This window comes from Rhinoderma darwinii, chromosome 2, assembly GCF_050947455.1.
Source record: "Rhinoderma darwinii isolate aRhiDar2 chromosome 2, aRhiDar2.hap1, whole genome shotgun sequence".
Taxonomy (NCBI): domain Eukaryota; kingdom Metazoa; phylum Chordata; class Amphibia; order Anura; family Rhinodermatidae; genus Rhinoderma; species Rhinoderma darwinii.
The window spans coordinates 89,165,882-89,193,586 of record NC_134688.1 but is presented as its reverse complement, the minus strand read 5'-3'; the positions used below and the strand labels follow the sequence as shown (position 1 = coordinate 89,193,586).

Here is a 27,705-nt window from a genome sequence, read left to right as displayed (position 1 = left end):
GAGTATTTTGCTTTCACAATGACTACTCTGCTATATACCTTATAGGTAGCATTAACATACAATGGACAACCCCAATATCTGCAGACACTTCAGAATGTTTATCCCAGCGGGTTTACACTTTTGAAGAACATGGCCAATTTAGGACGCATTTTGGATTGTACGTTGGGTAAAGTAGTTATACATATACAATTCAGACATACCATGTTTGCCTAATATGATGAGAATTATACTTACCATCATTTTGAATGTTGTAAACAGAAAGGGAATCAGAAGCTAAGAGTGGGAGGGAGACGGCTATAAACACTTGTAGAAGACAGGCCAACTTATATTCTTCCTCCAGGGATGAGCTTTCTGTCAAACAAAGAAGATAAATGCAAATGTTGAAGCACAATATCTCATTAAAGAGGATCTGTCACTAGTTTATTAATTCCCTATCTCCTAACTAATCTAATAGGCGCTTTTCTGCTGATAACTACTGTGTGATTTGTTTTAAAAAACTTTATTATTTTAAAAGTTATGAGCATTTTTCTAAATATGCTAATGTAATCTAATAGTCAAATAGGAGGTGACTCTTTCTTTTCACTCTGGGCGGTGTAATGTTTTCTGTACGACTCTGTCCAATCATCATACAGCTTCTCCCCCTTCCCTGCCCAGCAACACATAGTGATCATATAGTATACAGCTTCCATTCCCAACTGTGTTTTCAACTGGTGATATCTCCGGTAGCGATCTTGGTGTCATATGGAAGATTAGAATCTTTTCTTTCATATGCCACCAGAACCGCTGTTCTAGGTGGTCCACAGCCAGAGATATGGCTGTTTGAAGTGATCCCCCTTCCCTTCAGTCTCACTCTCTCACACAGTGTGAAGCAGCTTCATGCTGATAGGACAGCGTCAGAGGCTGTGAGACGGCTTCACCTCGGGAGAATCTCTACTGTTGCCCACGTGTCTAGTATAGTAGCCTCATTTGCATATTTAGAAAACCGCTCATAACTTTTAAAATAATAAACTTTTTGGGACACTAGCATTATCAGTGTGACAGCACCTATTAGATTAGTTAGGAGATAGGGCATTACTGTACTAGTGACAGAGCCTCCTCTTTAAGAAAAGTAAAGTAAAAGAAAGCAGAGAAAGATATGTGGAGAATAAGCACAACAATTAGGTATTTCACATAGTTTTGTGATAAATAATTTTCCTCCCCTTCCACATATCCCGTATTTTTAAAAATATTTTTGCTATTTTTCCCATCTTAAAAAACCTAAGCAAACACACAAATATATTTTTTTTTTCAAATTATCACTGAATTTATTAAAAATATTTGTCTGCATTGGGTAATTTTTTTCCCCTTAAAGAGGCTCTGTCACCAGATTTTGCAACCCCTATCTCCTATTGCAGCAGATCGGCGCTGCAATGTAGATAAGAGTAACGTTTTTTATTTTTTTTTTAAAACGAGCATTTTTGGCCAAGTTATGGCCATTTTTATATTTATGTAAATGAGGCTTTCTAAATTACAACTGGGCGTGTTTACAGTTAAAGTACAACTGGGCGTGTATTGTGTTCATTACATCTTTTACTAGCTGGGCGTTGAGAAGAGAAGTATTATCCACTTCTCTTCACAACGCCCAGCTTCTGGCAGTGCAGACACACAGCGTGTTCTCGAGAGATCACGCTGTGTCGTCACTCACTTCCTGCCCCAGGTCCTGCATCGTGTCGGACGAGCGAGGACACATCGGCACCAGAGGCTACAGTTGATTCTGCAGCAGCATCGGCGTTTGCAGGTAAGTCGATGTAGCTACTTACCTGCAAACGCCGATGCTGCTGCAGAATCAACTGTAGCCTCTGGTGCCGATGTGGCCGACACGATGCAGGACCTGGGGCAGGAAGTGAGTGACGTCACAGCGTGATCTCTCGAGAACACGCTGTGTGTCTGCACTGCCAGAAGCTGGGCGTTGTGAAGACAAGTGGATGATACTTCTCTTCTCAACGCCCAGCTAGTAAAAGAAGTAAAAACGCCCAGATGTAACACACAATACACGCCCAGTTGGACTTTAACTGTAAACACGCCCAGTTGTACTTTAGAAAGCCTCATTTACATAAATATAAAAATGGTCATAACTTGGCCAAAAATGCTCGTTTTTAAAAATAAAAAAAAAACGTTACTCTTATCTCCATTGCAGCGCCGATCTGCTGCAATAGGAGATAGGGGTTGCAAAATCTGGTGACAGAGCCTCTTTAAAGTGTTTCGATTTAGTGTTTAATTACAATGCAGCGGCACCACAGGGGGGAAAAAATCATTACACAGTGCCCATTGAAATCAATGCATAGATGTGCTGGGTCCTCCAGAGTGAGAAATGCTCTTTATAGACACTCTCTCAATTACAACGGAATGCTTTCCATAATTTGCTAATGGTTTTTTACATTGTTTTTAAGGAATGCAAGTAGGTTTTGTGCCTTAAAATGTACCTATCATTTCAGGTGAATTGTCAGAATAAGCTGTCGTGTGTGTACTTGAGTTTTAAGGGTATGTTCACACGAGGTCATTACGTCCGTAATTGACGGACGTATTTCGGCCGCAAGTACCGGACCGAACACACTGCAGGGAGCCGGGCTCCTAGCATCATAGTTATGTACGACGCTAGGAGTCCCTACCTCGCTGCCGGACAACTGTCCCGTACTGTAATCAAGTTTTCAGTACGGGAGAGTTGTCCCGCAGCGAGGCAGGGACTCCTAGCATCGTACATAACTATGATGCTAGGAGCCCGGCTCCCTGCACTGTGTTCGGTCCGGTACTTATGGCCGAAATACGTCCGTCAATTACGGACGTAATGACCTCGTGTGAACATACCTTAACAGGGACGGGCACTAGCTGCTATGATGTTTTCCCACACTCAATAGCACAGTGTTTGCTTCTAATGACACACAGAGGTTCTAAACAGTGTCCTGGGTAAGTTCCTCATGTTCTCCCAGCCTCAATCATTCTCTTACAGTACATGAGACTTGAGAACTGCAGTTTGTGAGATAGTATATTATTTATAAAAAGATGATCTATTCAGCAAGCAAAATCGTTCCTCTTCAGAAAAGGGGTTTATGTACAGGCAGACTCTTTCTCTTTTTCCCCTCTCCCTCTATATAGTCTAACTGCAGCTTTGTTCTGTGAAATATGGTTTCTCACTGAAAAGCTCTGACTACTTTCATGTTTCATAGTTGTTCAAGTTTTTCAGTGAGTGCAGAGATTCTGAACAATAACAGACAGTGTATAGGGGAAAAAGCCTCTGATAAGTGGGAAAAAAAAAAGGCATTTTTCTTTGACAAGATATATTACAAAGTTTATTATTGTTTCTTATCGTTGGTCCATTATTTAATAATCACGGGGGGGGGGGGAATAAATAATGGAACAATAGATACTCTTTAACTGTTAACATGCAAGTTATCCATGTCCAGTAGCAGCAACGCATTTCAACATCATCACACCACTATGGACTGTTGATATAACAAAATCACTGTGGATTGCTGCATTACTTTTATGATGAACATACTGTAAAAGGAACTTCGTTTAACAAAGAGTATACACCCCCTGAGGAAGCACTGATCGCGAAATGCGCGTTGGGGTCTTGCACATGTTATGCAGGTTTCTAGGACCATTGAGATGGGTAAGGTGCTGTTTAATTCCAGATATTTTGGCTTCTCCTACCTTTATATGGACTGTTTTGTCCTGATTACATGCACTTACACTTTGGATAGGGTATTGCCACTCTCAGGCCACTGCACTACCTGCTCTTTACACCTTTAATATGGAGACTACAGTATACTTTTTATATTATATGGTTTGTTATCCTGTCATGACATGCGAACATTTATAGAGTCTTCTCTTTTTGATACCAATTTTTAAATGTTTGTCTTACCTTCATGTCAATAAATTTGTTATACTTTTATATACATGGCTTTCTACTCCGCTTTTCTTGTATGGCATTAATCTTGGAGCGGCCCAACTGTTAAGGCAGCGAAGGTGTTCCTTGTGGACACAATTTAGCCCATTATCACATTGTTCTAGGAGTTTATATATTTGCTGCGTATTTTCCGTCCCCAATTCCGGACGGAAAATATACAGCAATTACGCTATGTGTGGACGAGCCCTAAGTGTGTGACTTGAGATTAAGTGACTTAAGATTCAGGGAGTTTAAAAAGGGAATTACTGGTATCTATTCACTGTTCGTCTCCATTTACTTGTATAAATTAATTTGTTTTAAGCTACTGTATATGTGACATTCCTATTAGTAACAATGTGCTCTATACTTAATGCTGTACAGTGTGCAGCTTAGGCAATGTAAGTAGCTTAGTGCAAGGACCTCTTATGTAGTTTTTTCTGAAGTAAATCACTGATTGTATACCATAGCTGGTTCTATAGACTCTGTGGCAAAATAGTTTCACTGGAATAGGGTATCCACTAATACTAATAAATAACTTTTATTTGATATGCTTTAAAAAAACAAAATTTGTGACATAAATAATACACAGTTGAATCGGTCCCAAATGAGTGGCATATACTCGTATTTATGATTCCCACAATAGTTGCTATGTTCGGAATAGGTAGCTGTTCAGGGGTGATTCTTAGGCACAATTGTAGTTATTTAACGCATGCTTATTTCGCCCCGGTAGTCTGTGTCCCCTATCTCTTTTAGGCAGCCTGATAACGCGCAGGTAGGGATTTATTATGAACTGTTATCCAACCAAGACCACACCAATCAGTTATTCGGTGCTGTTTCTATTTGCAACCAGTCTCATTACATCTCATACCCTGCATTCAGGGATCATCACGAAGGATACATGGATCCGTACTGTCCCTTCAAAATACCTAATCTATACTGACTCAAGGCGCTTTCACAAGAGCGTTCTGCCTCAGCTACCTATTTCTAATGTGTACATATCAAAGTAAACTTCTTCATAGCCTCTACAACATGTTTCACCCTGCATTCATGGAACATCAGGGAGCGAAACAATTTCATTTAGTACAGGTGCAATGCAATGGACGCTTGTGCTCGGCAAAGCCCAGGGGTGGAATCCAGCCGGTTCACCTGAACCGGTTGTTAAAATTAGAGCCAGCTCACAGAACCAGGTTGTAATGACGGGGTAGGGAGACAGACAGGTAAGCCCTAATCTACCCGCCACTCAGTCTCTGCCTACTTGCATGGCCCGTCCTATGCGATGGCGTACAACTGAGCGACGGTCCCTACGCTCAATATGTGCACGACAGACAAACAGACAAGGGTACAAAGAAGCTAAGGGAAATGGGGCAGTTGCCCACGGCAACACCGTGAGCAACAAGAGTAGTGAACGAGCCGAGTCAAACCCGGAGTGTACGAGGTACCAAACGCAGAGCAGGAGAGTAGTCCGTAAAGCCAGGGTCAATATGAAGCAGAGGACAATAGTACAAGCAGCAGCAGCAGAGCCAGGAAACATGCAGAATCACAGGCAAAGGAGGAGCAGGAAATGAAGGTATAAATAGACAGAGGGAGGGAGCTAGCTCCGTCTGGCCAGGCTGTTATAGGCTCTCCCACTCCTCAGCCTCCCAGCCTGAGTGGTAGCAGATCGAGTCACTCTATCAGACTTAGGAGCAGGTGCAGACTGATTATCCACGGGCGTCGACACAGAAGCTGTGTCTGGCCGATCCTTTACACAGGGAAAGCGGGAAGCCGGAACCGGTCTCCTGCACTCAATTGTACCCACGTCCTTAGGACGCGGATAAACTTGAGTAGCCTAACGCTTCCCTGGCGAGGCACTTGATGCCTCGCCATTCGATGCTTTAGTGATGATGCAGTCAGCAAGATGACATCATCGCGCCGCTTCATCGTTCCACTGGAGGAGTACTGGCGTCGCTGGAGGATGGCGCGGGAATGGGACAGGTAAGAATATGATGTGTTTTTTTTTCCTTCTACTGTGGGCAGCATTGGGGGCCTTATCTGTAGGGGACTGTACAGGGAACAGTAACTACAGGGGACTATACAGGGAACAGTAACTACAGTGGACAATATAGTGAACAGTAACTACAGGGCACTATATAGGGAACAGTAACTGCAGGGGACAATATAGGGAACAGTAACTACAGGGGACTATGTAGGGAACAGTAGCTACAGAGGACTATATAGGGAACAGTAACTATGGGGGACAATACATAGGCAACAGTAACTACAGGGGACAATATAAGGAACAGTAACTACAGGGGACAAAACATAGGTAACAGTAACAACAGGGGACAATATAGGGAACAGTAACTACAGGGGACTATATAGGGAACTAACTACAGGGCACTATATAGGGAACAGTAACTACAGGGGACAATACATAGGTAACAGTAACTACAGGGGACTATGTAGGGAACAGTAACTACAGGGGACAATACATAGGAAACAGTAACTACAGAGGACTACATAAGGAACAGTAACTACTGGGGACTATATAGGGGAAAGTAAGTACAGGGGACTATATAGGGAACAGTAACTACAGGGGACAATACATAGGTAACAGTAAATACAGGGGACTATATAGGGAACAGTAACTACAGGGGACTATATAGGGAACTAACTACAGGGGACAATACATAGGTAACAGTAACTACAGGGGACTTTATAGGGAACAGTAACTATAGGGGACTATATAGGGAACAGTAACTACAGGGGACTATATAGGGAACAATAACTACAGGGGACTATATAGGGGCCCTTATCTACAGGGAATGCCACAGGGGGCCCTAACTACAGGGAACGCGACATGCGGCCATATCTACAGGGACCGCCACAGGGGGCTCTATCTACAGGGAATGCCACAGGGGGCTCTATGTACAGGGAACGCCACAGGGGGCCCTATCTACAGGGAGCGCCACAGGGGGCTCTATCTACAGCGAGCGCCACAGGGGGCTCTATCTACAGGGAGCGCTACAGGGAGCTCTATCTAAAGGGAATGCCACAGGGGGCTCTATCTACTGGGAGCGCCACAGGGGGCCCTATCTACAGGGGGTACTATAGAGGGAATGCTACAGTGAATGCCACATGGGTCTATCTACAGGGAACGCTACAGGGGGCACTATCTACAGGGAACGCTACTACATACAGAATGTACATCAAAATGTAAAAACCACAACTAACGTTGTTCCCATTCGGGGACATCTAATTGTTTCAGGAATAGGGGGCATAGGTCAGAATATTAAAAAGCAGAAAGGGGACCCCCAAGTGGCTGGCAGGGATAATTAAACAATGAAGAGAAATGTGCCTAGGCACAAAGTCCCAATTTCCCAGCCACCAGTCAATTAGTCGAAATGTCAGTAAAGGCAGTTAAAACATAACTTTTATTAATGTATCAGACAGACAAACGACACTGAAGGGTTAAAATTGTATCAGAAGACGGCCAGTGTGTAGCAAAGAGTCAATGTGCATGCATCCAGTACAACACTGGACGCAGTGAGAGAAACTGATTCGGCAGCTGCAGACTGCCGTGCATAGAAACAGTTCCCCCGGGTAAAGGCAATAACTGGACCGTCAGTGATATATTAAAATGGCGATAGGGGGGGCTATCGCCATTTTAATATATCACTGACGGTCCAGTTATTGCCTTTACCCGGGGGAACTGTTTCTATGCACGGCAGTCTGCAGCTGCCGAATCAGTTTCTCTCACTGCGTCCAGTGTTGTACTGGATGCATGCACATTGACTCTTTGCTACACACTGGCCGTCTTCTGATACAATTTTAACCCTTCAGTGTCGTTTGTCTGTCTGATACATTAATAAAAGTTATGTTTTAACTGCCTTTACTGACATTTCGACTAATTGACTGGTGGCTGGGAAATTGGGACTTTGTGCCTAGGCACATTTCTCTTCATAGGTCAGAATATTGGTACGTATGTGGATAGAATTTTGAGACCAATCGTAAGTAGCCTACCCTCATATCTGCGTGACACAACTGAAGGTGGATGGCCTTGAATTGGATGGACAGATTTTGTTGGCGAGTATTGATGTGGAGGCTTTATACACATCTATACCGCATAATTTAAGATTATTGTCAGTGATACGTTTTCTAGAAACAAGAGGTATTAAGACCCCATAATAAATTTGTATTGGAAATTTTTGAATTTTGTCTGACTAAAAAATTTTTTCTCTTTGATGGTCAATTCCTCCACCAGCTCAGGGGTACAGCTATGGGGAGCCCTAGTAACCCCTCGTATGCAAACCTGTTCCTGGGCTGGTGGGAGTACAGCACTGTATTTGTGAATGGAAACCAAGAGTGGTGCTCCAGGACCCTATCATGGTATAGATTCATTGATGATATTTTTATACTATGGCAGGGATCTGAATCAGAATTTGGCAAATTTGTATCACATCTTAATGTAAATGAACTGAACTTATGGTTCACCTATGAGGGAAAATTCATACTTCAGTATATAGGAAACTCACTTCCACCAACAGTCTTTTAAAATGGGAAAGTCACCACCCGGTAGCACTCAAGAGGGGGATACCAAAAGGTCAACACCTTCGAATCAGAAGGAATTGTTCATCTATAAAATCATTTAAGACAGAAGCCAATGATCTATGGGAGAGATTTAGGGAGAGAGGGTGTCCTGATAAAACCCTCAGGAGAGCCTTTGAGGATGCAATTGGATTAGTAGAAACAGGGGGGATCTCCAAGTTCCATGCAAAAAAGAGACTAAAGAAAACTTCTTTATGCTCAATGCACACGTTGCGTAATTTGATGTGGAAAATCTGCATCAAAACCGCAGGTATACGCACGTAATTCCGCAGCTAAAATGGCACTCAATGGTGCGTTTTGTGATGCGTTTTTAGGTGTGGTTTTTACATTTTGATGCAGAAATAGGTGTGTTTTTAATGCTGCGTATTTTAGTTTTTCTTTAAAACTAGACAGATACAATTCACAAGCAGAAACGCAAGATAAATTTACATGCTGCGGATTTTAAAATACGCTTCACATGTCAGTTTACGTTCAGAAAAAATCTGCACCGTGTAGATGAGATTTCTTGAAATCTCATTTACTTTGCTGGTACTGTATTACGCTGCGGATTTGCTGCATGAAAATATGCGCGGAAAATTCGCACGTAATACGCAATGTGTGCATTTAGCATTAGGATTATTGGTACCTTCGATGAGGCACACAATGAAGTACATGATATTATCTCCAAATACTGGAATGTCCTCCTTGAGGATCCCGACCTAAAGAAAGTACTGAAGACCACCCCACAAATCACCTACCGTAGAGGGAGATACCTAAGGGATCGCCTGGTAAAAAGCCATTTTACATCTGACAGACAAACCATTCAAACATGGCTACCAACTCGTACTGTAGGCAATTATAGATGTGGAGGATGTATAGCGTGCAAACATATGCTGGTAGGCAAAACCTTTTCAAGACTGTCGACTGGTAAAACATACAAAATACAGGATTTTTTTAAATGTAAAACCAAAGGACATGTATATCTAATGACCTGTAGCTGTCCATTGGCCTAAGTAGGTAAAACCATACGGGAACTAAAGAGAAGAATAGGTGAACATCTTGGAGTTATTAAACACACAAAAAACACACCAGTAGCAAGCACATCATGTGAATATGTACCACAAAGCGGACCCGAGAAGTATATTCTTTGTGGGGACTGAAAAAAGACAAAAAAGCATGAGGAGAGGTGACACCAATAAATGCATTCTACGGAGGTAATGCATGTGGATCCATAGGCTGAAGACACTCTCTCTTATGGGTTTAAAGAGGCTCTGTCACCAGATTTTGCAGCCCCTATCTGCTATTGCAGCAGATCGGCGCTGCAATGGAGATTACAGTAACGTTTTTATTTTTAAAAAACGAGCATTTTTGGCCAAGTTATGACCATTTTTGTATTTATGCAAATGAGGCTTGCAAAAGTCCAAGTGGGCGTGTTGAAAAGTAAAAGTACAACTGGGCGTGTATTATGTGCGTACATCGGGGCGTGTTTACTACTTTTACTAGCTGGGCTTTCTGACGAGAAGTATCATCCACTTCTCTTCAGAACGCCCAGCTTCTGGCAGTGCAGATCTGTGACGTCACTCACAAGTCCTGCATCGCGTCAGACGAGCCGGCACCAGAGGCTACAGATGATTCTGCAGCAGCATCGGCGTTTACAGGTAAATCGATGTAGCTACTTACCTGCAAACGCTGAACGCCCAGCTAGTAAAAGTAGTAAACACGCCCCGATGTACGCACATAATACACGCCCACTTGTACTTTTACTTTTCAGCACGCCCAGTTGTACTTTTGCAAGCCTCATTTGCATAAATACAAAAATGGCCATAACTTGGCCAAAAATGCTCGTTTTTTAAAAATAAAAACGTTACTGTAATCTACATTGCAGCGCCGATCTGCTGCAATAGCAGATAGGGGTTGCAAAATCTGGTGACAGAGCCTCTTTAAATGAACATTATAGTTTCACATATTTCATCTGAGAAACATACCCACAATATACTCCTTGTTTTCAACACCATGAATTCATAATGCACGTCAATGTCTAGAACACGAGCTATTTATTATTTGGATATAATGTAAAGGTGTGAATACACGGACCTAGATCTTTACATCAGAACCTAGAACACAAAGTATATGAAGATACGTATATGACATCAGAGTGTTACCCCTTCACAGGCCGGCAAGATGAAGTGATGTCAATGCACCTGCCTGCGCTGAGCCACCAACGGCAGAGTGAATGGCGGAGCAGGGAGCTGACAGCCCCTGAGGACACAGATACAGTTGACAGTGGTGCTTGCCCAGGGAGCCTGGATGCCAAGTGCTAGCGACACAATGTTTCCAAATGTTTTTGAAAGCTGTGTAACAATCAGGTAAAAAATAGGGGACTTTTGGCCCGGCTAAAGAAGTTTGTGCGATTTCATGCAATTTCAATTATCATCATTATACAGGTCACAGTAAATCCTGCTAATGTGTTTATATCAGTATCTGACACATAGACATATATCACTTATCATCTTTATTCATTCATATCCATAAAAATGTTGTATGTATGTGCCTGTTGGCTAAGTTGGCAACCCCGGTAACGGTATATATACAAAACAAAAAGTACACCATAATAACATGATATGGTCAATGTATAAAGAGACAATTTTATTATTACCTGTTTTCATATTTGACAGAGCTGCCACTAGGCTGGGGTCAACATCACATGGGATACCCGCTGAGGTTGCCAACTCAAATATACTGAGGGTGACCTGTGGGATGAAATGTACCATTTTATTGACATATAAATGACATTTTATGCTTCAGCGTCTCTCACTGTTTAATAAAGCAGTAATAATAATTCCAAAGACGAAAACAAATAAATAGAACACAAATTGCAAAAATGCCCTGCCCCAGGAGGCTGTGAACTAATTACCTAGTGGTAACTGCTGTAGACAGCTGGGGATGGAAAATCATACTGTGCTATTGTTGTTGTTCATACATATAATGGGCTGAAATAATATGAGACTGAGTAAAACAGGTCAGTCTTAATGTGCCACATGGGGATATTTTTTTTTTCCCTCCTGCCTAGTGGAAAATTAGTTCATTACTATGAACTGCCAGCCCACATTCAATTACCCATTAATTCCCTATGACTGTGCATTTGTTTCTTAGTCCCTTAAGCAGTAAATGCTGCAGAATTATGGCCATGAAGGACAACATGATGGAAAGTAAGTGGGATTTTCCAGGCAAGTAGTTATTTTCTGTTCTGTATTACATAACATTGTGCCTTGTTTTACAAAAAGGATCTAAAGCCAAACTAACTGTACTGTTACAACCAAAAAAGGACTTTGAGAAAAAAGGGGAAAAGACTTAAAGAGGCTCTGTCACCAGATTTTGCAACCCCTATCTGCTATTGCAGCAGATAGGCGCTGCAATGTAGATTACAGTAACGTTTTTATTTTTAAAAAACGAGCATTTTTGGCCAAGTTATGGCCATTTTTGTATTTATGCAAATGAGGCTTGCAAAAGTACAACTGGGCGTGTTGAAAAGTAAAAGTACAAGTGGGTGTGTATTATGTGCGTACATCGGGGCGTGTTTACTACTTTTACTAGCTGGGCGTTCTGATGAGAAGTATCATCCACTTCTCTTCAGAACGCCCAGCTTCTGGCAGTGCAGATCTGTGACGTCACTCACAGGTCCTGCATCGTGTCAGCCACATCGGCACCAGAGGCTACAGTTGATTCTGCAGCAGCATCAGCGTTTGCAGGTAAGTAGCTACATCGATTTACCTGCAAACGCTGATGCTGCTGCAGAATCATCTGTAGCCTCTGGTGCCGATGTGTCCTCGCTCGTCTGACACGATGCAGGACCTGTGAGTGACGTCACAGCGTGATCTCCCGAGAACACGGCTGTGTCTGCACTGCCAGAAGCTGGGCGTTCTGAAGAGAAGTGGATGATACTTCTATACACAACGCCCAGCTAGTAAAAGTAGTAAACACGCCCCGATGTACGCACATAATACACGCCCAGTTGTACTTTTACTTTTCAACACGCCCAGTTGTACTTTTGCAAGCCTCATTTGCATAAATACAAAAATGGCCATAACTTGGCCAAAAATGCTAATTTTTTTAAAATAAAAACGTTACTGTAATCTACATTGCAGCGCCTATCTGCTGCAATAGCAGATAGGGGTTGCAAAATCTGGTGACAGAGCCTCTTTAAAAAACATGTGAGAAGTGTTCGTGAAGGACCCAACATGCCAATACATTAAATGGGCAGTCCACTGATTTCCATGTTTCGTTTCCCCTGTGGTGCTGCTGCTGCAGGGGAATAGATGACTAGCTGTCAGGTTCCCCACAGATTACTGCGGTGGAAGTAGAGGGAAAAACCGTGATCCGCTTATCTTCTGGAACCCTTAAAAAAAGGATTGTCACAAGCAGAAAATCCTTTATTTACCAGAGGAAATAGTAATAATATCTGTATATGGAGGAATTAGGATACGGTACCATTTTGACTTATACTAGAGGATCCCTCCTGTCTTATATCTCCACGAATGTAGATCTATCTATCTATTTTTTTTATCTATAGATATGCCCACCTTTACCTTTGCTTGAATTTGCTTAAGGACTCCAATTTGTCATGAAACAAATTCAACACAATATCGCAACATGCTATCAAAACCCTTAACAGGCTGCAAAACACATCACAACCATTGGGCAGCCGCACATAGACACATATACCATACACATCTCGTGATAGAGTATCTCAAAATCATGTTTTTTCTTCATAGCGGTCATCTCGTGCCACACATCTCAGGATATGTTGAGATAAGAGGAAAGGCAACGAAGGGCACGTCTCTATCTATCTAACTCTCATCTCTCTATCTCTCTATCTCTCAATCTATCTATCTCTCTCTCTCTCTCTCTCTATCTATCTATCTATCTATCTATTATATCCGTACAGACAGAGTTAAACAATATAAGACATTTCAGATGTGGATTCAATTGATCAACTGTCCCACTTTGCGGTATACAAATAACATTTGTCATGCTGGGATTTACCATAGGCTTGTCACTAGGTGACTAATACACTATATAGTTCCATTGATTCGTGAAGTAGTTACAACTTCATGTGAAAGGAGACTTTACTCCGCTCCTGAAGGTAGCTTGTTGATATGTCTTGTCAGTTATTACTTAATACTCTCCCTATAAACTTCAGGAAAAAAAGCTGCCTGTGCACATCTTCACTAGGGAAACTCTCCTCAAAGAAGCTCAGCATGAGGCAAGACAAGCTGTTTAGTATTCCTTCAAGCTCTAGCCCTCGACAAGACATGTCTGCAATCTTTTAGTCACGTCAAGTTCTCTCTCAGTGCAACGCATCACCAGGCAGAACGCAGCATGGTACCACACAATGCAGACTCCACAGACTCAATCCGTATGATTTTGCTGCCAAAAGACAGAGGTCCGGAACATTACAGCTGGACATTCGGTTTTTTCCTCTGTGGACAGAATAGTTTTATGTCCACAAATTTGGCAAGCCGAACTACATGCCATCTCTAATGGTGATCGCCGTTGGGTTCTATGTAAATATGGAATTTATCAAATAAATTCTACTTACCTATTTTATTAGTGAAATGCAAAAAAAGGAAGAAACGTGTATAAAATAATGTCACGTAGAAATAAAGAGTCAAGGATAATCTCCCAAAATTTGTATTCTTACGGTGTTTCACTGTTATTCCATTATCTCTTTACATCTTCAGATTATTCACTGGAATAATTTTGCATGACATTATTTTTAACACATTCCAGTGTCATCTGATAACTATTTGTGGTTATTATATAGTCATTTATAAGAAAAGTTGTTTCTGGGATGATGTGTATTTTCACTTAATGCTTGTTATTGTGTCGTATAATGCATTGACCTTGTATGAAACATTTCCTAACATCTGATTTCTGCATACAAAATAAAATTAAAACGTCTCCACCCAAAACAATACTTGATATTATGTAATGCAGAGATCTAAGGGTAGGGGGTCCTGCCTGCTTCTTCTATCACAGTCTTCTTAAACACATGTGGCCCCCTTGCTGATAGCAGCTGCAGAAAAAAACGTGCACAAATAGCACCAGGACATAATATATACTGAAACTTAGCTGATGTTAGGAATTATATCACCTTAAAGGAATTTTTACTTATGCTTCCATCAATGATGCAATGCCAACCATACTATATCCATGACTGACGATCAGTTTTATTTAATGCTTCTAAAATTATAATTTTGTACACTAAAACATCATCAGGGTAAGCGACATGAAATAATGAGAATGTCTTCCCTATAAACGAGAGACACCACTGAAACATCAAAGTAAGGTCAAATATCCTCTATAATACAGACATATAGCAACTTCTAGAAAGGCCCCCTAGAAGCTAATCGGGTGTGGCCTGACTATGTATTGGGTGGGGGTTTAAACACTGAAGTAGTCTACATTCTGTATGTATTGTAAGGGTTGGACTGTTAGAGATCCAATTCTGTTTAAACTACGCTATTTCACATGTTTGCTTTAATAATATAAACCCATGAGACGGACAATGCTTCAGCCACAGCTCCCTACATGTTTCCACCACAGGTCCTGACAGTTGGAGGATAAGACTTCATGAGTTTGAGGTTTGCCACGAGTAATGCCTTTTTCATGGTATTAGCCTTTTTTCTAGTTTGAAGTGTTAAATTTTGGGCACGGAGTTTAAGCCGATCTTTCACTATAATATACAGAAAATTCCTTGGATATATACTGTGAGTACAAGAGAAAAAACCATCCCACGTTGCGTTTACCTGATTCAATAGGGAGACAAGATTAAAATAAAAACAGACATTTGGATCATCATCTGAATAAAACATTAAAGTGAATCTCCACCATTTAACACTATGTCAATTTTAAGATCAAAATTGTCTGAGGATTCATTTCAAAATATATTTTTATAGAGGTTGAAGCTCTGTTTTTCTGATATAAGAGCTCCCCTGCATAGACACAGTAGAATGCAAAAAATCTGTCTGCTAGTGGCGGTCACCAGGGGGAGCTAAGGAGCATACTGCATACTCTTTAATTATTGAGTTTAAGCCCTTTCTTACATTTGTCGTATGTATACATCATGGAAAGCTAGTTCTTCCCGAAATTTGTCGTATACTTACGACAAATGGATGACACGGGTTCGGAAGAGGAATCCGTGCCATCATCCCTGGGTGTCAGCTGTATGTTATAGCTGACACCCTGCTGTAATGGCTGGGACCAAATTTAGCTCCGATCCCTGCCATAAACCCCTTAAATGCAGTGGTCAAAAGCGATCGCTGCATTTAAAGGAACAGTGTCACCACAATTATTTTTTTAATATGTTAAAGATGTTAGTGCTTTATTAAAAACGTTTGGATTAATTTGTGTGTTACTTTTTCTTATTTTTACACTTTTTCTTCCCTATGGGGGCTGCCATTTTTTTTTCCATTTCTGTATGTGTCGATTAACGACACATACAGACATGGAATACGGCAGCTCCAGTCCCATAGGGACTGCGAACGGGGCCCGTTCCATCCACTAACATGTACGCCGCTGTGTGGGAACGGCGCATGCGCCGCTCCCACACAGTTCAATTTGAAATGCGCGCCGTCCGGCGCCATTTTCCTGTGGACCGGAAGTCGCGGCCGGACAGTAAGATTACTACTTCCGGTCGCGGCTTCCGGACTTGTGCACATGGAGCAGCGGCAGCAGACGGAGCGGATGGACCGGAGGGAGCGGCGGCGACTGGAGCAGGTAAGGGATTTCTATGTATGTTTGTGTTTCAGTGTGTGTTTACTACTGTATGTAAACCTTCTACACTGTGTGTTAGCTCAAAAAATGGCGACACACAGTGTAGAAGGTTAGACCGTTCAAACCCCTCCTTTCTCCCGGCACTAGCCAGGATAAAGGAGGGGGGGGGATGCTGAGAGCTCACTAGAGACTAGAGCAAGGGCTTTTTACCCAATTTTGCAGCATAAAGCAATGTGGTTGCTTTACCACATGCAATGCTGCAATTTTGGGAATGGCTCCATCTAGTGACCAGCAATGGGAAATATTATAAATTAGAATCCAATTGAATCCAATTTATAATATTTCCTGAAAAAAAATTAGAACAATGTTTAATCACCTATACACTAATTGTTTAACTAAAAAAAAAAAAACATGTTTTGCTGGTAACACATTCCCTTTAAGGTGTTTGAATCTCATCGAAACTTCAGCAACGAAATTGCCAGGGTGCCGGTGGCTGCAAATGCAACCGAAGGCCTAATACTGGCCTAATACTGACCTGAGCTAGATCTGGTCCCTGCCATTAACCCCTTAGATAAAGACAACAAATCTCACAGGGCAAGTAAATGGTTAGATGGTACCAATGTAGTGTATTACCACCTCCAGAGTATCTCAGAAAAAATATTACCAGAGTAGAAACTCCACACTTACATATATTTAACAAAGATAAAAAAGGAGTCAAACACTACTATTGAAAAAGTAGAAAATATCAATTTTTATTACGAAAATGTGAAAATGAGGACATATGTAAAACCACAGAGGAACCAAAATCAGATCTGTACAACGGCCATGTATAGACTAGTGTGAACACCACATATCTTCATAATATAGCTATATACTGTACAATCCCTGTTATTTACAATGGTAGAACAGGCAATTACTGTGATTTAAAAAAAAACAAATACTGATTTTATAAATACATGCTGCATAACTATCTAAATTACTGAGTGTTAGCAGTATACATTCTCAAACCTACCAGAACCAAGAATATGTAAGGAGTAACGTCACAGACTAGGGGGGATAAAACCTAGCATAGTAGCCAGGTATAACTAGCCATGTAGACACAATGTGTCAAAGACTCCCCAAAGAAGTATATATAAAGGGTAGACGGGTAATGATATCACAGCATATAGCATGCCTTACCTATGGATGTCGTCATATGGCCAAGGAGAGTTTGCACAGCTGTGATTTTGGTTCCTCTGTAGTTTTACATATGTCCTCATTTTTAAATTGTCATAATAAAAATTGATATTTTCTACTTTTTCAATAGTAGTGTTTGACTCCTTTTTTCTCTGTGTTAAATAACTCCTTAGATGCAGCAATCGCTTTCGATCTCTGCATCTTAGCGGTTATTAGCAAATTGGCAGCCCTGCATGCGATCGCAGGGCTGCCGACTGCTGCTGTGGCAACAGGAGGCCTAACAGTGGCCTTGCTGTCAGTGATCTACGTAGGTAGTGCAATGTATTAGAAAATAAATCAGACAGTCGGACCTTCAAGTCCCCTAGTGGGACTAAAACAAAGTGTAAAAAAAAAAAAGTTTAAAAAAAGTGAAAAAAAGTTGTAAAAATTATAAAAAAAGTTTCAAATAATATAATAAAACACAAGCAAGTCCTTTATTATTGAAAAATAAAATAAATAAATAAACCATGCATATTTGGTATCGCCGCATCCATAACTGCCTGAATTCTAAAACTATTATGTTATTTATTCCACGTGGTTAATGGCGTAAAAAAAACGTATAATAAACAATGCCAAAATTTCAGTTTTTTTGGTCACTTTGCCCTACAAAAATTGGAATAAAAAGTGATCAAAAAGTCGCATGTATCCAAAAATGGTACCTATAAAATCTATAGCTTGTCTCGCAAACAACAAGCCCTCATACAGCTCCATCCAAATCCAAAATTATAAAGTTATGGTTATTACAACATGGCGACAGAAAAAATATATTATTTTTACAAAAGTAATTTTATTGTGCAAAAAGTTGTAAAACATAAAAAAGTGCTATAAATTAGGTATCGTCGGAATCGTACTGACCAGCAGAATAAAGTTAACATATAGTTTATAACGCATGGTGAACGCTGTATAAAAAAAACTATGTCAGAATTGCTGTTTTTTGTTCACCTTGCCTCCCAAAAAAAAAGGATAACAAGTGATCAAAAAGTCGCATGTACCCCAAAATGGAACCAATAATAACTACAGCTCGTCCCACAAACAAACAGCCCTCATACCACTACGTCTATGAAAAAACAAAATTAGTTAAGGCTCCAATAAGTCAGGAAAGAAAAAAATATGCCGTTGTGCAGGCCCAAGGGGAATATTTGTTCTGTTTCAAAAGGAGATTTATCAAGGCCCTAAAATTAGGGAACCAGGAAGGGGAGGGCCCAAACATACCTGCTGGAAGTGACGGTGCCCGTATTATACGAGGACAACACTTTCCCAGCAAAATTCCCCAAACTGCAAAGGTGCGGAGTGTGTAACAAAAGAGGGATAAAAAACGACACCATTTATCAGGGCGACACTGGCCTGTACAGAAAGGATTGCTTTACACTGTAACACACATCTATGGATTATTTTATTGTTTTTTTTACCCCATTGTTATACCACCTGACTATGCCCTGATGTAATCTGCCCAGCTCACATATGCCCCCGCATTATAAACTGAAATACCAGTAAAACTCCAAACAAAACTACTACCAAGCAAAAGCTACGCTTCAAAAGCCAAATGGTGCTCCCTCCCTTCTGAGCCCTACAGCATGCCCAAACAGCAGTTTACTTCCACATTTACTAACCCTTTTAACAATTTTTGGGGTGTGTGTCTACAGTGGCACAATCTGGGCATGACATATTTGCCACTGAATTGGAGTTTTTACTTTGCACCATCCACATCGCATTCATTTATGGAAAAGACCTGTGGTTTGAAAATGCTTACTATATCCCTTAATAAATGCCTTGAGCGATGTCGTTTACCAAATGGGGTCACATCTCAGGGGTTTATTTTTTTATTTCACATGGGAGCCTTTGAAATTGTGAACCAATATTTTGTAAATGGTCAAACGAGGCCTCAATTTCGCATGATACTCTTTCACTCCTGAGCCTGGTCGAATGTCTAGGCAAAAGATTAGGGCCACATGTAGGGTGATTCTAAAACCGGGAAACACAGCATAATAATTAGAGAGCTGTCTTATTATCGTGGCACAAGCTGGGCATATCTATAGAAAAATTCCTATTTTCACTCTGCAACATTGGGTGCACACTAATTTCTGGAAAACACCTGTGGGGTTAACATGCTCACTACCAGGGCCGGCTCCAGCTTTATGTGGGCCCTTGGTTGACACAGACTTAGTAGGTCACTTTGTGGGGGAACTCAAAGCGGCAGTAAAATAGCAGAAAACGTCATTTTGTGCTTCCATATAGACATAGGCCCTGTTTATACCCCAATATGGAAGTTTGGCCCCCAGTTTGTACCCGCATAAATTTAGTGCCCTCTGTAGATAGTGCCACACAGCCCCCCTCCCAGGTAGTGCCACACAGCCCCCCAGGTAGTGCCACACAGCCCCCCTCCCAAGTAGTGCAACACAGCCACCCTCCCATGTAGTGCCAGTCAGCCCCCCCAGGTAGTGCCACACAGACCCCACTCCCAGGTAGTGCCACACAGCCTCTCTCCCTCTATGTAGCACCTTTGGGGTTCCCTCTAGCATTGCCGATGCTCTGGCTGGGGATTCCGCTTCAGGAGAAACCCTGACGTCACTGTCCATATTTGGATGGTGTTGTCAGGGGCAACCCCAGAGCCATAGTCCCGGGCAGACTGCTACTAGCAATCTGCCTGGGACACTGCTCTGCTCCTGACAACACTGTCCAAATATGGATAGTGATGTCAGGGGCTTCCCCAGAGACAGAGTCCCAGAGCAGAGCCGCTTCAAGCGCTCTGCCTGGGAGTCCGTCTCTCCCTCTGATATTACTGTCCATATATGGACAGAGATGTAAGGGCTTCCCCAGAGACGAAGTCCCGGAGCAAAGCCGCTAGCGCTCTGCCTGGGACTCGTTCTCTCCTCCCGACATCACTGTCCATACATGGACAGCAATGTCGTGACAACAGTATGGACAGTGATGCCGTGATGACGACTTGGGTGCTGACGTCGGCCCTGCTCACTACACCCCTAGGTGATTACCCTGAGGGTTGTAGCTTCCAAAATGAGGTCACTTCTGGGGGGTTTCCACTGTTTGGCCCAACAGGGGCTTTGCAAATGCGACATAGCACCCAGAAACTAATCCAGCAAAATCTGCACTCCAAAAGTCAAATGGCGCTCCTTCCCTTCTGAGCCCTACTGTGTTTCCAAACACCAGTTTATGACCACATATGGGGTATTGCCGTACTCGGGAGAAATTGCTTTACAAATGTTGGCGTGCCCATTCTCCTTTATTTGTTGAGAAAATGAAAAATGTTGAGCTAAAGCTACGTCTTATTGGAAAAATATATTAGTTTTATTTTCACTGCCCAATTCTAATAAAATCTATGAAACACCTGTGGGGTCAAAATGCTCACTACACCCCTAGATGAATTCCTCAAGGGGTGTTTCCACTGTACTAGTACCTTATGAGGTTTGCAAAAGCGACATGGTGCCGAGAAATCAATCCAGCAAAATCTGCAATCCAAAAGCCAAATGGCGCTCCTTCACTTCTGAGCCTTGCCATGTGGCCAAACAGCAGTTTAGGACCACATATGTTTTTTTTTAGCTAAACCTATATATTATTGGAAAAAAATAATAATTTCATTTTCACGTCCAAATTCTAATAAAATCTATGAAACATCTGTGGGATCAAAATGCTCACTACACTCCTAGATGAATTCCTTGTGGGTGCTTCTTTGCTTCTGAGGCCTGTGTTTCAGTCCATTAGCACACTAGGGCCACATGTGGGATATTTCTAAAAACTTCAAAATCTGGGCAATAAATATTAAGTTGCGTTTGTCTCATAAAACCTTCTGTGTTACAGATTTTTTTTATTAAAAATTAATTTCTGCAAAAAAAAATTTATTTGTAAACCTTGTTCACCTCTACTTTGCTTTAATTCTTGTGAAACACCTAAAGGGTTAAGTAACTTTCTAAATGCTGTTTTGAGTACTTTGAGGGGTACAGTTTTTTAAAATTGGGTGACTTATAGGGGTTTGTATTGTATAGGCCCATCAAAGCCACTTCACAACTGAAGTGGCCCCTGTAAAAATAGCCTTTTGAAATTTTCTTGAAAATGTGTGAAATTTCTGCTAAAGTTCTAAGCCTTGTAACGCCCTAGAAAAATAAAGAGATGTTTAAAAAAAACTATGCCAATCTAAAGTAGACATATGGAAAATGTTAATTAGCAACTATTTTGTTTGGTATTACTATCTGTTTTACAAGCAGATACATTTAAATTTAGAAAAATGCTAATTTTTTCCTAAATTTTGGTGTTTTCACAATTAAATACTGAATGTATCGACCAAATTTTACCACTAACTTAAAGTACAATGTGTCACGAGAAAAAAAATCTCAGAATCGCTTGGATAGGTAAAAGCATTCCAAAGTTATTACTACATAAAGTGACACATGTCAGATTTGAAAAATAAGGCTCTGTCAAGGAAGGTCAAAAGTGACTGCAGCGGGAAGGGGTTAATGTATAAATAGAATGCAATAAGCTCCTAGTGGTCGCTGCAAGTAGGAAACATTTTATTTTGCTCTGTATTAGAAAACAGCTCCGGCAATAATAGGTATATACAAGAAAAAATTATTTGGCACAAAATGTTAAACATATTTAGATAAAAAAAAGGTTGATATACACTATATATAAATATATATATATATATATATATATATATATATATATATATATATATATATATATAGTGATATATAAAGAAATCAGCAATAACTTGATATGGAGCAAAGACTGCAAAATGTCAACATGACTCAGTTTGTATAATACCTTACAAAATATACAATAGCTGTGTGAACTGTTCGTGGCCAATTTATAGTAATTATAGGTAAACAGCAGCACTCAATGTCAGTCAGCAGCTGCAAAAGCAAATAGGACTTTAGGGTGTATAAAAAGAGAGATAAAAAATATTACCCCTCTATAAATCCCTTGTAAGGCCACATCTAGAATATGGAATTCAGTTTTAGGCTCCACCTTGTAAAAAGGACATAGAAGAACTGAAGAGGGTTCAAAGTCGGGCAACTAGATTATTAAATGGGATGGGAGGTCAATATACATCTCATGTATTACCTTGGATCATTTATGTGTGCTCAGTTGCATCCATTACTATGTTAATGAGAAATCCACTCTATAGAGACATAACTATCACATATCCATTCCGTAAATCTTTTCTAGACCTCACTGATCCTTAAGTCTACTTGCTTGGTAAGAGGTTAATAATTTAAAGCCTGACTAATCCCTTGTCAATCTCACAGTTAATTTACTTTCTATAATATTTCATTTTCAACAACTGGAAAAGGGGAAGACATTGAGAGAGGAATGTAGATTATGATATTGTGGATGTCTCTTGAATTGAGGAAACAATTGATCACAGCTCTGTTCTCTAAAATACAAGCATCTACATTACAATGGAAGTCCTAAAATTGGATCACTTAGGTTTAAACTGAAAATAAGGCTGGGGTTGAATAGACAAGGCTGGGGTTGCTTCAATGTTGAGCCTATGGGCAGTTTGTACCAAAACTATGATGGGTCATCAGTATTAAAGAGGCTCTGTCACCAGATTTTGCAACCCCTATCTGCTATTGCAGCAGATAGGCGCTGCAATGTAGATTACAGTAACGTTTTTATTTTTAAAAAACGAGCATTTTTGGCCAAGTTATGACCATTTTTGTAATTATGCAAATGAGGCTTGCAAAAGTCCAAGTGGGTGTGTTTAAAAGTAAAAGTCTAAGTGGGCGTGTATTAGGTGCGTACATCGGGGCGTTTTTAATACTTTTACTAGCTGGGCGCTGTGAAGAGAAGTAACAACCTCTTCTCTTCAGAACGCCCAGCTTGTGACAGTGCAGATCTGTGACGTCACTCACAGGTCCTGCATCGTGACGGCCACATCGGCAGCAGAGGCTACAGTTGATTCTGCAGCAGCATCAGCGTTTGCAGGTAAGATCGACTTACCTGCAAACGCTGATGCTGCTGCAGAATCAACTGTAGCCTCTGGTGCCGATGTGGCCGTCACGATGCAGGACCTGTGAGTGACGTCACAGATCTGCACTGTCACAAGCTGGGCGTTCTGAAGAGAAGAGGATGTTACTTCTCATCAGAGCGCCCAGCTAGTGAAAGTATTAAAAACGCCCCGATGTACGCACATAATACACGCCCACTTGGACTTTTACTTTTAAACACACCCACTTGGACTTTTGCAAGCCTCATTTGCATAACTACAAAAATGGTCATAACTTGGCCAAAAATGCTCGTTTTTTTTAAATAAAAACGTTACTGTAATCTACATTGCAGCGCCTATCTGCTGCAATAGCAGATAGGGGTTGCAAAATCTGGTGACAGAGCCTCTTTAAGCTTTATTCAGACGAGCGCGTGTCAAATCGACCGTGAAAAACTGCAGTTTTTCACGGCTGATTTGCACCCGTGCGGGACCCAATTTCATAGACTTGAGTCTATTGAGGGATCTGTGAAAACAGATAAAAATAGGACATGTCCTATTTTTTCACTGGCCCTTCAACCGGTCTGTTAAAACAATGGGCGTGCGAATAGCCCCATACAATTACATGCAGCCATGTGACGGCCGTAAAATAAAAGGTCCGTCACGCGGCCGATTTATACGTTCGTCTGAATAAAGCTTTAGAACTATTGCTATATTATCGAAACTTATCACCATACGCGTGGCTATCTCTCCATTCTCCATTCTAAAGGTGGGATCCCCACCTATTAGACATTTATAGCATATAAAATCTTAGTGGGAATCAGTGGTGTAACTACCGCCGTAGCAGCCGTAGCGACTGCTACGGGGCCCGTGGCATGAGGGGGCCCATGTCACCCGCCGGTACGGGCCCCCACCATGGCCGGAGGCTCCGCTAGCAGCAGCTATGGCTGCTTCAGCGGGACGCCACTGAACACTACGGCAGAGCAGGGAGGTATCTCCCCGCTCTGCCATTAAACATAAGACATGTATCCCCTATCCACAGGGGGATACATGTGTGATCGCTGGCATTGATAGGGAGAACGGGGGACCGAAAGTCCCCTGAAGTTCTCCATAACAAACCTCGGACTTCCGGGGTCTGTGTCGGCAGCTCCGTAGAAATGAATGGAGCGCCGGTCGCGCTTGTGCGCATGCGTGACCAGCGCGCCTTTCATTTTTATTGTGCTGCGCAGACGCCGGAAGTCAGAGGTTAGTCATGGAGAACTTCAGGGGACTTTCAGTCCCCCGTTCTCCCTATCGCTGCCAGCGATAACTCATGTATCCCCTATCCTGTGGATAGGGGATGCATGTTATTTGTAGGACACACTATAGGTCGCATTTTTTTTTGGGGGGGGGCTGTATGGCGTTCCCTGCAGGGGGGGCGCTGTATGGCGTTCCCTGCAGGGGGGGCGCTGTATGGCGTTCCCTGCAGGGGGGGGCGCTGTATGGCGTTCCCTGCAGGGGGGGCGCTGTATGGCGTTCCCTACAGGGGGGCTGTATGGCGTTCCCTACAGGGGGCTGTATGGCGTTCCCTACAGGGGGGGCTGTATGGTGTTCTCTACAGGGGGGCTGTATGGCGTTCTCTACAGTGGGGGCTGTATGGCGTTAGCGCCATACAGCCCCCCTGTAGATAACGCCATACAGTCCCCCCTGTAGATAACGCCCCACAGTCCCCCCTGTAGATAACGCCACACAGTCCCCCCTGTAGATAACGCCACACAGTCCCCCCTGTAGATAACGCCATACAGTCCCCCTGTGTAGATAACGCCATACAGTCCCCCCTGTAGATAACGCCATACAGTCTACAGGGGGGCTGTATGGCGTTATCAACAGGGGGGGCTGTATGGCGTTATCTACAGGGGGGCGGTATGGCATTATCTACAGAGGGGGACTGTATGGCGTTATCTACAGGGGGGACTGTATGGCATTATCTACAGGGGGCTGTATAACGTTATCTACAGGGGGGACTGTGTGGCATTATCTACAGGGGGGACTGTGTGGCATTAATCTACAGGGGGGACTGTGGCGTTATCTACTGGGGGGGCTGTATGGCGTTATCTACAGGGGGCGCTGTATGGCGTTATGTACAGGGGGACTGTTTTATCTACAGGGGGCTGGATGGCGTTATCTACAGGGGGGGCGCTGTATGGCGTTATCTACAGGGGGGACTGTATGGCGTTATCTACAGGGGGAGGCTGTAAAAAAGGCACTATCTACAGGGGGGGGGTTGTGTGACACCCAGGGGAGGGGGGCCCCAGTCAAAAGTTTGCTATGGGGCCCAGTCTTTCCTAGTTACGCCCCTGGTGGGAATACCCCTTTAAAGTGGGATTTCACCTGTGCATTTAGACTATTCATCCTAGGGTCTGTTGGCTGGATATAAATCTCCATATAGCGATAAAGCATAGCTTCAAAACAGTCGTAACTGTTCTTATTTCCAATGACCGAATAATTGTTTCTAAATAATATAGTATTCTCCCAAAGAAAGCTGACATTGAGACCACACTGATCAACTCAATTATAGTTGTTATTTTTGCATATAATTACGTAAGTGAATACAGAGAGAACATAATGATCATTCTTGCTTTACATTACATTAGTGGCTTTAATTGAGCTTGATGAATCTGGGCATTAAGTGGGCAGTGGTGCTCCTTACTCTATTTCTGAGGATATATAAGAGTACAATGCTCTCTTGTGGATGAACTGCTCTCTTGTGGATGAACATGAGATTACATTGCGGATACTAAAAAAATAACAGAGAAGGGAAGGTTTTTTTTTTTTTTTTTTTTAAAAATGGAAAGTTACATATCCCTATCCGCTCTCTGTAGCATTTTACAAATGGAAAAGGAGAAAGTTAGTGAGTGATAGATGATGTAATATGATATTTACATTTATCATGACAAAAGTTCTGCCAATTCATAAAACACATGGTTTTCTTGATAAATGGCAGAGGAATCAGGTTTAAAACCCAAGTGCCATTACTAATAAAGGTTTTGAATCATTCTATGAGTTGTTATTGGTTACTTGGTTCTATTTCTGAGTTTATAGCTATGCATAATGTATTTTGCCTATGATGGAAGCAATACAGATTATCCATCAAAGAGACTAAATAGTTAAGAGATTTACCCATCTCCATAGGCATAGTTTCAAGTTCAAAATATTGAACTAGGTCCCTCATTGCCCATGCTGTCACATACCATAGAATAAAATGGCCTCGTTGCACAATGACTTTACTGAAGGATTTATGTCGATGTAGTGTTCCTTTAATGAGATAGTTGACTGTCTAGTATAATGTTATCATGCCATTAACACAAGCACTGTTTTTCCATGCAGGGCACAGGTTCTCGTGTGGGATTGTACCATTTGCTACAATAATGCCTATGCAGAAAAAGAAAAAAAATTAGGTACAAAACCTTTAGTGTTAGCTAGAGATGGGCAAATAAATTCTACATTAATCGAATTTGTTATTAATTTCCAAAGAGTTTTGGATTTTTGGGAATTGTCCTGTATAAGTACGCTCAAAATGGCAGCCGCCATTTTGCAGATCAGGAGAAGACAAGAAGACAGACAAGAGGGATCACATGACCTCTGGCGGCAACCTGGCGGACTACCCCATAATGCCTTGCAGGCGGCCCTTTGTCTAGCTCAGCCAATCATGAGGAGTATAGGTGTGGATCACTGATGACTCAGTGGATATCAGTGATTCACATATCAGTCACAGCCACCATAAACAGCCTAACCAGGAAATGCTGCTGTTTTGTGGGGATACAGATAGGAGAGAGAGAACGCCAAACAAAGAGTGGGAGATAGTTAAACACAGAATACAGATATATAGGGGATTAGTGTCAGTGAGTGTGTTTCATAGTGAGAAGAGAATAGATAGTTAGATTTACAATAATTTGATGGAGAGATAGATTTTAGAGAGAGATAGGAGACAGTCGATGTCAGTGTGTTAGTTAGACAGGCAGCCATTGCTGCATGTGAGTGCTGCTGCAGCTATACAATTCTTACATTAATTTGTAAATCACCAATCTTCATTATATCCTTCATAAATTATCTTCAATAATATAGATCCAAGAAGACCTCGAGTGTCATATACAAGTTTTCATGGCGATCGGGGCACTTTCGGTTCACAACAGATTTATTCAGACCAAATCAAATTTGAAAGCCGGTTCGATAGGACCGAATCCGAAACTAATTTTGGGAAATTCGCTGACCTCTGGTATTAACCCAGTTTAAATATTGTGAC

General features: G+C 41.7%; 1 protein-coding gene across 1 annotated transcript in view; it reads right to left on the bottom strand.

Moving 5' to 3' along the window:
- NCKAP1L (NCK associated protein 1 like) overlaps positions 1-27,705 on the bottom strand; it is a 225,855-nt gene that overhangs the window by 50,530 nt on the left and 147,620 nt on the right. Inside the window, exons 27-28 of the mRNA XM_075850114.1 lie at positions 11,148-11,241; positions 235-351 (exon numbers count right to left, since the gene is read on the bottom strand). Of these exons, the coding sequence (XP_075706229.1) occupies positions 235-351; positions 11,148-11,241 (211 nt within the window). The remainder of the gene's footprint in view (positions 1-234; positions 352-11,147; positions 11,242-27,705) is intronic.